Raw genomic sequence first — 12,468 nt, 5'->3', positions numbered from 1 at the left:
CGGCTACCCCTCTGATACTATTTTGATGTGACATCAAGCTGGTAGCATGTCTGTTGCATTATTTGCGGTGGCTGTGTCTGGCCGGATTGCAAAAGATCAGACTATTTACCACATAAACAGGGCTGATCATGTCTGGAACTGGTGCGTACATTTATGACAGATCATGTCTGAAGAGAACAAATGCTACTTCTGACTGAAGTGCAGCCCATTTACTGCTGGAAACATGTTTTAATCCTGAAACTTGAATTCGCAGCTTGTAAAATTGAACAGGGAAGTCCTGGGGTTCACTTGTCAATATTAATTCATTAATTCAGAAGGCAAGTACCAGCTTCCCGCTAATGAGTGGATGTTATGCCTTTGTGCAAGAAACCATCTCTTGCACTGGTGATCTTACCAATTAGTGGCCTGGCTCTGATCCTCCCGTTCTGAAAAAGGTTGAAAAGATGGAGAAGTAATTTCAGTAAGTGGATGCAAGTCACTGAAAGTTTGTCTCCTTATCAATATCTTGTGTATCTTGAACCACTATCTATCATTCTTCCTGATTCAGTGTGACATTGAAATAGCAGTTAGGAATAAGCAAAATCTGTCAATATTATATCATAGCATTTTACTTCTAGGAAACGATTCATTCACTTTACAATTATTTTATTTAAAAAAAACAAAAGCATTTCTAAATGCAGCAAAATATGAATCCTGTGGCACCTTATAGACTAACAGATGTTTTGGAGCATGAGCTTTCGTGGGTGAATACCCACTTGGTCAGTATTCACCCACGAAAGCTCATGCTCCAAAACGTCTGTTAGTCTATAAGGTGCCACAGGACTCTTTGCTGCTTTTACAGATCCAGACTGACAGGGCTACCCCTCTGATACTTGACAAAATATGAATGTGGTACATATGTATAGGTTTGTTATCGTTAAAGGCAACTGGCCTCCCAATTGTGACAATCTACAATGTTTTATTTTATAAAAATCAATAAAATTCCTTGGGATTTTTTTCTTCTCCAAAACAAATACTCCAATGCTCTTTTTCCTTAAAACTGAAATAAATAAGTGTTTTTGATCTGGAAGGCAGTGGTGAATGGATGGGGTTGGGGGAGAACACGTAAAAACACATTTCAATAGCAAGGGTTGTATTAGTAAATTTTTTTTAATTTGAAAAGTTAAAATGGAAATGACACTGCCCAAGTACTTAAAAGTGATTTATGTTGGGTTCTATGCTAACTTACCAGTACAGCACAAGCACACTGCTGTGGAAAATGGGCCATCCCTGATGAAATTCTAGGGAATTCAGTAATTACAGAAGGCTTGAGTCTAGCTGAGGATGAGCAATTTCACAATTTACTGTTGTTGTGAAGTCAGTTTCAATTTTCACTCTCCACCTGTAGTCTCACAAGAAGTTTTATTTTTTTAAATCATTTGAGCCACCCACTGTCTAACACAAGCCAGCATTCAGACATTCACCACGTGTAATTGCTTCATCCATGCTCAGAGCAAACCATAATCCACCAGTTTTTGGTTAACATACTGCTACTGTCATAGATTTACCGCATTGCTTGTGTTTGCAATTATTCTGACAATAGTGACAGAATACTCAAGGGGCTGTTTGGTGATCACTCCAAGTTTGCAGTGGACAAGTGTGCACATCACAGCACCCTTCTCAGCCTCAGCACAGAGGCCAAGGATTAAGCAACCTTTTCACTTTTACAGATGGTCCATTCAGGTCAAGAGTGAGAAACACTTGCAAAGTAATATAGGAGAAGCTTCATTGTAGCTGCTTGTTCTGCTCCTTTCTGTGGATAAACGGGGCGTCCATTTTCTGGGCTATCAATCTGGCAACTTTCAAGTTTTTTAATTAAATATTTTATCATTCTGAATGTCCATAAATGAAATGCACAGTCCATATCATAGAGCTATAGTTCTGATTCAGTAATGTCCTCATCAGGGCAACAATAGTACTCCACAAAACAGATCTGTCCATCTTCATTCCTAATCATATACTGCAGTGAAAGGAATCCCCGATTATCTGTCCGAATAGACACTTTACAAGATAAAACTAGTGCCTTAGTAGATGGTTTGAGCAAAGAGATCTTATACCTGCAGGTAAAGAAAAGTATTTTAAAGTACCGTACATACTTGTTCATAAGCCCAATTTTTTTAGTAAAAAAGGGAAGCACGAGAAGAGGGTGGGCTTATGAATGGGTATAGGGAGGTGAGACACAGCCCCTCCCCAACAGAAGGAGCCAGGAGAGGCAGCAGAGCCAGAAAATAAGAGGTGGAGCCAGAGTCTCTCTGCTTCTGGCCACACTGCTCTCCCCCCAGTCTCCGAAGCAGCTGCAGCTCTGGGGCTGGCAGGCTGCACCCGTGCCACTCGGCCCTGCCCCCTAGAGCAGGCTGTGGCCACGCCACCAGAGCATGCTGCAGCTCTGCCACCTGGCCCAGCCTGCTGGAACATGCTGTAGCCGCGCCGCCCTGTCTGGCCCACCGGAGCAGGCTGTGGCCACGCTGCCCAGCCTGCCAGAGCAGCTCCAGCCAGGTCAGACACATCCTCCCCTGGCCCTCCCCAGATAAGGTGGGAAGGGATGGGATGGGGAGATTACTGGGGGTCATGTGGGCGGTGGTCACAGGGGTTACTCCTCTGATCCCCAGCTTCTCCCCCCAAAAAGTTTCCCCACCAGTTGCTGTCCTGGCCTGTCAGGGTAAGCAGCTGGCATGCCGGGACACTTTGTTTACTTAAGTTTACCTCTGTGCCTGCAGACACTTGAGGTAAACAACCCATCTTGGCCCACCGGTGGCTTATCCTGATGGTCTGGGAACCAAAGTTTTTGCCCCCTGAATTATAGGGTCGGCTTATAAAATTTTTCCATTTTTACTTATCCATCAGGGGAGTGGGGGGGGGGGGGGCTTTTAAATGAACCGGCTTATGATAGAGTATATAAAATATAACAATAAGTGAAACCTTATTCTCAAGTAATGGACCAAAAACTGACAAAACCAATTATAGAATATCAGGGTTGGAAGAGACCTCAGGTCATCTAGTCCAACCCCCTGCTCAAAGCAGGACCGATCCCCAGCTCACTCCCTCAAGGACTGAACTCACAACGCTGGGTTTAGCAGGCCAATGCTCAAACCACTGAGCTATCCCTCCCCATCTCCAACCACTGCTGTAGTTTTACAGTATGGTTTAATTTTTCCATTACTGTATCAACAGTATGAATTTCATACTCTACTTTTTATTACTGAACTTTTAAGCAGAAGAACAACTTCTGTCAAAGGGAAATTTTGAAATACTACTTTGTTCTAGGGAAAGTCAGACATTTCAGTAGCTGATGAAACCACTTTTTCCACCTTCTTGGTAAGAATGTGTCAGACTACTACTGTTACTGTCCTGATCACTGACCTGTTCGTCTGGGTCTGATTGCAATGAAATGCTTCCATCAAATCAGAATCTTTGGGATAGTCAAGATGCGCACTTCCTGCATTGCCAAAGGTGGATAATCTAAAAGACAAAATGCACCAACTCAGCAAAGCATTTGATATTGGCACCATCAAATCTGAAAAGTGGAAACAACAAAGTGATGTTATCCATTGGGACAATTCTCAAAGCAGAAGATTTCAACAAGCTACCTAGTGTTCATAAGAAATGAGATACCAACATTTAATTTTCTATTAGAATCAATCACAAGCATGAGATTTGTGGCACTCCAAACTCAGAGTTCCCCTGATAGCAGCTGACTGTGGTTTCAAAGAAGGCTGACTTTTGCTAATGAAAGACTGAATTCCATTAGCACCTAGAGGCCTCAATCTGCTGCCATATCAGAAACTGAAAGAAACTTGCTCTGCAGCACCTCGTTGTGGAGCTGCCAGGACTGTGGAAAACTCATGAGTTCCCTTATGCACTGCAGCATACAACTCCTGATTTTTCAGCCCTGATCCATCACCCCTACCAAGGCCATGCAGACCTTGGAACTTATTCTTCATAACCAAAAATACTAAATGAATGGATTCAAAAAACATCCTGGAATTTGTTTAACAAGGTATACAAAACATAAGATAAAAAGTTGTATCTGTTTATTCCAAGGCTGAAGCTGGCTCCCAACCTTAAAATGATGTATTCTATTGCCAAAAGCATCAGGTTGAAAATTTTGGAATATTGAGAAATAAGGAATGAACAGTTGCCTGGTACCTTGTCTGAATAATTAGTCTTCATATGTGATGCAGCAGACCATTATAACAGACAGCATATTTAAATAGATATAGCGCAGATCTTTACAGTGTTGAATAAGCAGCAACAATAATTCCAAACATCAAAAAGCAACTAAGCTGCTAAACATGAACTGTTGAAATGGACATGTAGTTTCTGATACCTGAAATAAGGCTTGTCTGGAGACATGGTGATCTGCAGGACCTCACTGGTCATATCTAATTCAGCAAATGCTTCTCTTAACCCTTCTGACTGCAGGATAATTTTATTAACCACATTTGTACTGCAGAAATCAAAATCTAGTGTCTCTTCAGGTTCTTCAGTGTTAATTTTACACACAGTTACCACACCACCTTCTTCTAGAAATAGGGTCAAGGGGTAGCCATAACCACGGTAACACATTCGAAGTGCTGTTGAAGTACCTGAAATGATGATAAAATTAGCACTCTTTAAGAGCTAGATGGTGTAAGGGAGGGATAGCTCAGTGGTTTGAGCATTAGCCTGCTAAATCCAGGGTTGTGAGTGCAATCCTTGAAGGAGCCATTTAGGGAACAGGGTAAAAATTTGTCTGGGGATTGGTCCTGTTTTGAGCAGGGGGTTGGACTAGATGACATCCTGAGGTCCCTTCCAACCCTGATGTTCTATGACTCTAACCTGTGGAGACCTGGATTCTAGTCATCCTTAGATCACAGATCAAATTGGTTTATTATGCTCAGTCTAGTCTCAGACCTTTCCTGAATTCTGTCTCAATCACAAAATTACCGCACAATTTAGGATGATTGACAGGCTCTTTTCAAAAAGGCCCAGGATAAGAATAGCCAGGATATTAGAACAGGAATAGCACCTTAGAGACTAACAAATTTATTTGAGCATAAGCTTTCATGGGCTAAAACCCACTTCATCACAGTGGGTTTTAGCCCACAAGAGTTTATGCTCAAATAAATTTGTTAGCCTCTAAGGTGCCACAAGTATTCCTGTTCTTTTTGCAGATTCAGATTAACAAGGCTGCTACTCTGAAACAGGATATTAGCGTTCATGCAAATGTGCAATGGCAGAATTGTCTGAGAAAACTTGCGCTGTATCTATCTGCAATGTGTGTGACTCTGGTCTACCCTCATTCATAAGTAACGCCTAAGAAAACACTTCTGGAAGAACTATTTTCAAGCAGGAAGACAGTTCAACTTCTAATATATAAAATCACAGATAAGAACTGGATGTTTGACAATGGAATATTAATAATTCACAGTTCATATAAACAGAGCAATATTTCATTTTGAAATAGCATTTGAGGGGGAAAAAAAGGCATTTTTAAGTGATCCACTGGAAAACTAACTACATATAAATAATACAGAGGCTGCCCTGAATTATTCAAACAACACAACAAGCTGTGAGGCTATACAAAATACCTTGTGGGCCTATAGTGCACCCAAGACATAAGGCAAAAAGCTAGGGGCTTTTTACTAACTGAGGAATGTGATTAGAGGGAGAAGGATCATGTGCTTAAGCCACTGAAATTCTACTCAGGATATCTTGGTTTAGTTCCCAGCTCTGCCACAGACTTCCTGTGCAAACTTGGACAACAGTTGCTCTCTATTTCAGTTCTCCATCTGTAAAATGGAGATAATACTTTGACATGTTGTGAAGATCAATTCATTGTTTGTGAGGTGCTCAGATGTGATGGAGGCCAAAGAGGTACAGTAGAACCTCAGAGTTACAAACAGTTTAGGAATAAAGGTTGTTCATAACTCTGAACAAAACGTTATGGTTCTTTCAAAAGTTTACAACTGAACATTGACTTGATACAGCATTGAACCTTTACTATGCAGAAGACAAATACTGCGTTCCCTTTACTATTTTAGTAATGTACATTTAACACAGTACTGTACTGTATTCGCTTCTTTTTTTCATCTCTGCTGCTACCTGATTACATATTTGTGGTTCCAAATGACGGGTGTGGTTGACTGATCAGTTTGTAACTCTGAGATTCTGCTGTACCTAGAAAGCGTGTAAAACCTTTACCAAGTTATACGAATGTTTTATAAAAATTTAGGGTAGCTGAAGTCTAATGGATTGATACCAAGGCTGGGCTGCAGGGTCCTATCTAAAGTCTGTCACTGACTCACAGGGTGAGCTTAAAACGGGTCACTTAACCTGTCTGCTTACCTAGCTTTATAATAGCTGTTTGAAAGCTACAGAGAGAAGGACTATAAGCACCAAGCATGTGGCTGGCTTTTATTTATCAGAACCAACTGGTACCATTGATGGATTTCCTTCTACTTGCAACAATTGGCCCTTCTCTGGGCTTGTCTGTACTTACAGATAGATCAGCACTGCTGTGATTGACGCAGCGGTGTTGATTTAGTGGGTCTAGTGTGCACAGCGCTCTCGTCAACTCTTGTGCTCCGCCTCTCCAAGAAGAGTAAGGAAAGTCAACAGGAGAGCGTCTCCCGTCGACAGAGCACAGTACAGACGCTGCAGCAAGTCGATCTAAGCTACATCAACTCCAGCTATGTTGTTCATGTAACTGGAGTAGCATAACTTGGGTCAACTTACCACGGTAATTATAGACAAGGCCTAGGCTTTAACATTTCCTAAATCTGTGTGTAATCACAAGATTCCTCTGCCATTTCTCTTACAAATCTTATATTTATGAACACATTTTGTCTTCCAAACTCAAGACTTCTCATTGAGTACCTTTCACGGCCCCTTTACTTATAACTCTGTCCACTGCCACCTTTTCCGTCACAGTGTCTGGATTCAGTTGAGTACCTACCCTCCTGGCCACTCGAGCAATTATCGCAGCATACAGTTGCAGCAACTTAAGAAGCTACCGTATGGCCAAATCAATCAATGGTAGCTGCTCTTCAGAGGGGGGTCTTAGTATGGGAAGGTTAGGGAATCTTACAGTGATAGGAAAGATCACTTTCATAAAGCCACATGGGAGGTGGCTAGAAGCACAGGTTTCATCTGATTACTGAGGGCATCAGATCAGGACATGCACGCACAATACCTGGCAAAGAATTTGTACCAAAAATGGTCAAGCAGTCTAAAAGAACAGCCAAATTGATTCGAAACGTCACAGACTCTTCCTGTACAATAAATTCTTGAAAAATCCCTGCCTGTAAAAAAAAAAGAGAGAGAAAGTGTGTGTATGGAAGAAGTTTAACAACATTTGTTTCCCTTTCTGTAGTAACAGTGACTTAACAATCATCTCTATAAATCCATAATCTTCACCTTCAAAGCACAACACAATACAAAATAAGAGCCAATGCGCATATACTCAGGACCCTTTAAAAATTAGCACATAGCTTAGACAAAGGAAAACCAGATACGTATGACATTTGAGCAGTGGCCTTTTAGTGTAATAATAAGCTATAAATGTTGAAGTACAAAGATCTCCCCACCAATCAGCAGATGTTCAGTGTGCTGTACAACTTAAATAAAACCAAGACTTGTCATTTATTTCCAGTACACCTACTGTGATAAGTGCTTTCAAAAACAGAAGGCAGCACAATTTCTGTCCCGAGGAGTTCACAATCTAAAGATAGTCAAGTAAGCAAACAGCAGCAGGTGGAAGGGAACACATTAAATAAAACATGATTTCTTAAAATTCAAAGAAATGAAACCAAGCAAGGAAGTCAAAATATACGACTAGAGAAAGGGGCTAATTTTCTCTGTGCCCACTTCCTTCCCTTTCCTATTTTGTTCTTTTTTTATTCTCCCTCCACCTTATTTTTGGGGGCGAGACATCAATGAATATATAAATTAAATGAAAGATTACTAGAGATAGCAGAAAAGGGTAACATAGGATCAACTGTAATCATACTAAACACATATTGAGAAAAAATAATGTACAGTGTTATTCAGAGGTGAGGAGAGATGCAGTGAGATGCATGTCAAAGGGAGTGAACTCAGTCCTGTAGGGCTCACCATAATAATTGCTTGATGACCTAAGACACAAAAGTGGACTCTCTAAAAGGTGGATGGAATCTGAATGCAGAACTCTTTGAGATCATGAAATGGAAGATGTATAAATACAAACTATTACTACTATTATTTTGAGAGATGACCAAGATATTTCAAAAGGAGAAATAATGAACTGTTTCGCTGATGATGGAGAGGAAATGTTTACTGTCATGCAAGAGGGTATAAATGGAAGTAATAGGATGGCATTAGGGAAAGGGAAGTAAGGCTGAATATTATTAAAAAGCTTCCCAAGAGTGAGCTCTGGTCAATCGTAAAACTGTCTTCCATTAGGGAAGAGGTGGGATCTTTATCATGAGTCATCTATAAATACATCAGATAAGCAGTGGAGTATATACCCATAGTGAACAGTCCTACACTAGCCTCAGAGGATTCACTGAATGATCTACAAGGTCTTTTCCCAACTTTAATATCAGCAGTATTGCAGGGCATTCGCTGGGTCAGATTCTCCACCTTATGCCTACGGTTCTGACAGTTCCTCTCAATCCCAAGATAAACTGCATATATTTCCTTATTCTCTCAAACAGTACTTCCATCACATACTTTGTTTCCATTCTTAGGTACTTCTGGTCTCTCAGTATTTCCCTGGCTCATTTAATGCTCTCATATCTCACAGTGGCTTCATACCATGTGCTTATACAAGACTCAATGCGAAACAATGGTGATCCTCTCATATGCTATAGTAACAATAAAATAGGAAAACAATTCCCTCTCTGCTATATCAAGAATTTAACTCCAGCATTTCTGAATAGTGTCAACAACTGCAATTTTGCAAGTCTAGAATTGAGACATCTAATGCTTTGGACCCACTAGTCTCATCTTTTGTTTGACTGGATTATGTCCATTGGGAAAGCCATTGACAAATGCAAGAGAAAGTAAAAAATTGCCATTTTAAACATATGAAAGACTGATCACAGATACACTGACAGTCTTATGATGTGCTAGGCTCCTTACCTGAATAAAGGCATTTGCCTGCAGACACTTTGCATTTTCCACTGTAACCTTGATTCCATTTGTAGTTGCAAAACATGTTGCATGGTCTTTAAAATGAATGGCTTTTAGGATATTTGAGAGGTTTCTGACATTGTCAAGACTGGCAACTAAAACATACTGGTCATCACCAGTTTCAGGTTGAGTGGAGAGGGGCATTATCTAGTTTGCATTCACTGTTCCAGTCTTTCCTGTGACAGTATAAATGAGGGATTAAGATGCAGTTTCAAAGAAAACCTAAAAAGAGGCAACATACTTGTGTTAATCTGAATTGCTGTTTATGGATGAAACATGGAAAAAAAAAAAAAGCTTCACAAACTTGTGATGATGTACTGGCAGCAATGCTTTGGTGTAATTAAATACTTCTACTCCGTGAGAGAGATATTCAGGTCCAATACTATTAAAATAGCAAAGTAACAGGATGCACAAGCATATTCCTATATCTGTGTACCACTGACCCTTGCTGGATAGACCATGACACCAGTTAATTTTATTTTTAATATATACAATGGACCCTCGCTAGAACACAGGATTTGGGTCGATGCATGGTACTGTGTTAAAATGAATTGCAATTAAAGTAATTAAATTTGAGATTGTTGTGGAAAATCAACCACATGTTGAGTTTGGATCAGATCAGCCTGAGGTTCCTTTATTGATTACAAGCGCGGGGGGGGGGGGAACAGCTCTCAGTAGCTGCCCCCCGATTCAAGGAACAAGCAAGCCTTTTAAAGCTTAAAACCACAGACAAATTATACATACTTCCATATTAATTACCTTATTTGCAATATATTGCAAAATGTGATGCAGGTTAAAGGCGAAAAGAAACAATCATCTCCCTTATTTGGCTTTTCCTGTTATTGTTATTCCCAATCTAGTTCTTTTGTGGTTTGACTTTTCTAATGCTTCCATTGCGGTTATATTTAACAAGCTTGGCTTGGCTAATTGTCTCTGGGTACTTTCCACTTCACCTCCTCATGCCCCTTACACACAGAAGCAAGCTCATCTAATACTTCAGGCCTATTAACTTGACCAGAGATCTAAAGGTCCTCTGTAAATTTTCCTCTACAGGATCCATGGCTGCGACCATGTTATATGCAAATTTGTGCTATATAGACGTGTGTTCTAGTGAGAGTCCAGTGTATAAACACACACACAAATTTCCCTCCATTTGAGCTTTGGCTCACAAAGTAGAGGCCTGTGTTTTTGAAGCTGCAAGAGAAGACTCCTGATATTTCATCCTTCTATTCTCTCCTCATTCTATCTATCTTGCAAGGAAATATATTTACATCTTTACTGCTTTAAGTAGCATCTCCCTTTTCGTATAGAGTCATATTACAGGCAAACTGCAAAACAAACTAATACAGAAGTTATATCCATGTCCTTTATTGATGCCTCAGGCTGGTAAATACAGATTAATATGTTTTTTCCCCTGCTTTTTTATTACCTGACAAATATCAGGTCCCAACTTGCTCTGTTCTTCTGGAGAACTCTTTGGAAGAGTACACACTTCACACTAGGGGGAAAGCTGAGTTGCAGCTTTCTAATTCCCAGGCATCAGCGGAAGGGGTGAAGAATACTGAGTGTCAACTGAGATTTCAGCCTAGTGCGATGCTCCTATCCTACTCCAGTTATCCAGGAAAACAGTCAGATCTAGTATTTATATTGTAAACAAACAAAAACAGAAAGATGACATTACATCCATCTTTATACACACTTCATAAAGAAATAAAGGCCACAATCATATTTTTCCCTTTACAATTCACTTTTAATAACAGATGGGTACTACTGACATTATGAGCACGTGTACAGGGAGATTTTCAAGACACGAAGGGCAGTTAGTTGCCCAAAACCTTTTGGTAGTGAATGATGAAAATCTCCACAAAGCTCCCCACATCTCTATTGCTATTCCTTCTTTAAAGGCTGAACATTACCATGAAGCAGCACAATAGTTTTAATTGAACCACTAATTTTTTCCTGCTGTTGATAAGAAAAAAAGGCTGCACTCCACTTTGTGAACAGAAATAAGTTAGTGCCATTAACATATTTTACAATCTGTTCTTCTGATTTAAATTTAACAGAAAGCCTTCCACTTCCTTTCACAAAGCTCTAGGTTACAACAGCTGCTTCCTTTTGGCCATTATACTCATTGTTTTTTGTGCCACTGTAGTTTTTGTTTCCCTGTGTGTAGCATCAGTTTTATGCATATTCTTCCAGGGATGAGGTTGCAACACCCTCATCCGTTTCCCAAATTGTCAGCAGCCTCTCAGCGGGGTGAACAGGATTCCTGCTACTCTCATCCTCATCACTGCAATGCAAGACCAATATGAATCCTACCTCATGTTGTGTCTGATCATTAGCATTAAATCAGTTAAAAGTCTGCAGAACCATCATTACACCCTGCACAGGTCTAACACACACACACACCGACCGAAGTTTGTGCTCCGTGGGCCAAACTCTGTGCCCTGTTTTTCATCTTCAATACGCTTCTCATGCACTGATATTACAGTATGCTATGACAACAGCTAGAACAGTGGTACCAAACCTATTTACCATTGTGTGCAGCATCTGCAGCTCTTTATCTGGGCTGCATCCATACACTAGCTATAAAAACAAGGAGTCTGGTGGCATATTAGACTAACAGATTTATTTGGCCATAAACTTTTGTGGATAAAAAACCACTTTCCCTTTCTTAGTATTACCGCTCATCAATTATTGGGTATGGACCACATTCACCCTGCTTGAATTGGCCCTGTCAACACTGGTTCTCCACCTGTAAGGTAACTCCCTTCTCTTCATGTATAATAATGCCCACATCTGTAAACTTTCACTCCAGGCATCTGAAGAAGTGGGAGGTTTACCCACTAAAGCTTATGCCCAAATAAATCTTAGTCTCTAAGGTGCCACCGGACTCCTCGGTGTTTGTGTGCATACAGAGTAACACGGCTCCCCCCAATACCTGACACTAGCTATATTACCTGTGCCGCCCTGAGGCTGTCACACGGGTCACAGCGGTGCGCTGACGGGCCCACACGCGGCCCTCGGGTTGAGAGCCAGGGAGCTGGAGGACTCAGGCCGCAGGCCCCTTTGCACTAGGCACTCAGCAGCAGCCAAGGGCCCCTGGGCCCGCCCTGGGGAACCAGCGGCCCAGAGACAGCGCTGAACGGGGAACATCAGCCCAGGGACCTGGCTCTGAGGACCCGCGTTGCCTAACGCCGCCACACGCGCTACAAATCCTCCCGCCGGCGCGGTTAGGTACTCACCTCGTGCTTTACGGCTGCCGTAAAACGAGAT

General features: G+C 41.1%; 1 protein-coding gene across 5 annotated transcripts; it reads right to left on the bottom strand.

The window, feature by feature from the left end:
• Nucleotides 1–1,130: 1,130 nt before the first annotated feature.
• On the bottom strand, nucleotides 1,131–12,458 carry LOC115653533 (cell cycle checkpoint protein RAD1). 5 transcript variants are annotated; one of them, XM_030566914.1, is made up of 7 exons: nucleotides 12,153–12,431; nucleotides 10,622–10,827; nucleotides 9,142–9,414; nucleotides 7,214–7,322; nucleotides 4,367–4,625; nucleotides 3,400–3,498; nucleotides 1,131–2,096 (listed from the first exon to the last, which is right to left on the bottom strand). In XM_030566914.1, the coding sequence occupies exons 3-7, from the start codon at nucleotides 9,334–9,336 to the stop codon at nucleotides 1,913–1,915; spliced, it is 846 nt and encodes a 281-aa protein (XP_030422774.1). In that variant the 5' UTR covers nucleotides 9,337–9,414; nucleotides 10,622–10,827; nucleotides 12,153–12,431; the 3' UTR covers nucleotides 1,131–1,912. The 5 variants fall into 5 exon arrangements, with proteins under 5 accessions (XP_030422774.1, XP_030422775.1, XP_030422778.1 ...); XM_030566915.1 differs by having other exon boundaries at nucleotides 9,142–9,368; XM_030566918.1 differs by lacking the exons at nucleotides 10,622–10,827; nucleotides 12,153–12,431 and adding an exon at nucleotides 12,438–12,458.
• Between the last annotated feature and the right edge of the window lie 10 nt (nucleotides 12,459–12,468).

The sequence above is a fragment of the Gopherus evgoodei genome, chromosome 6 (assembly GCF_007399415.2).
Source record: "Gopherus evgoodei ecotype Sinaloan lineage chromosome 6, rGopEvg1_v1.p, whole genome shotgun sequence".
Lineage (NCBI taxonomy): Eukaryota > Metazoa > Chordata > Testudines > Testudinidae > Gopherus > Gopherus evgoodei.
This window is presented reverse-complemented; position numbering and strand designations above follow the sequence as displayed.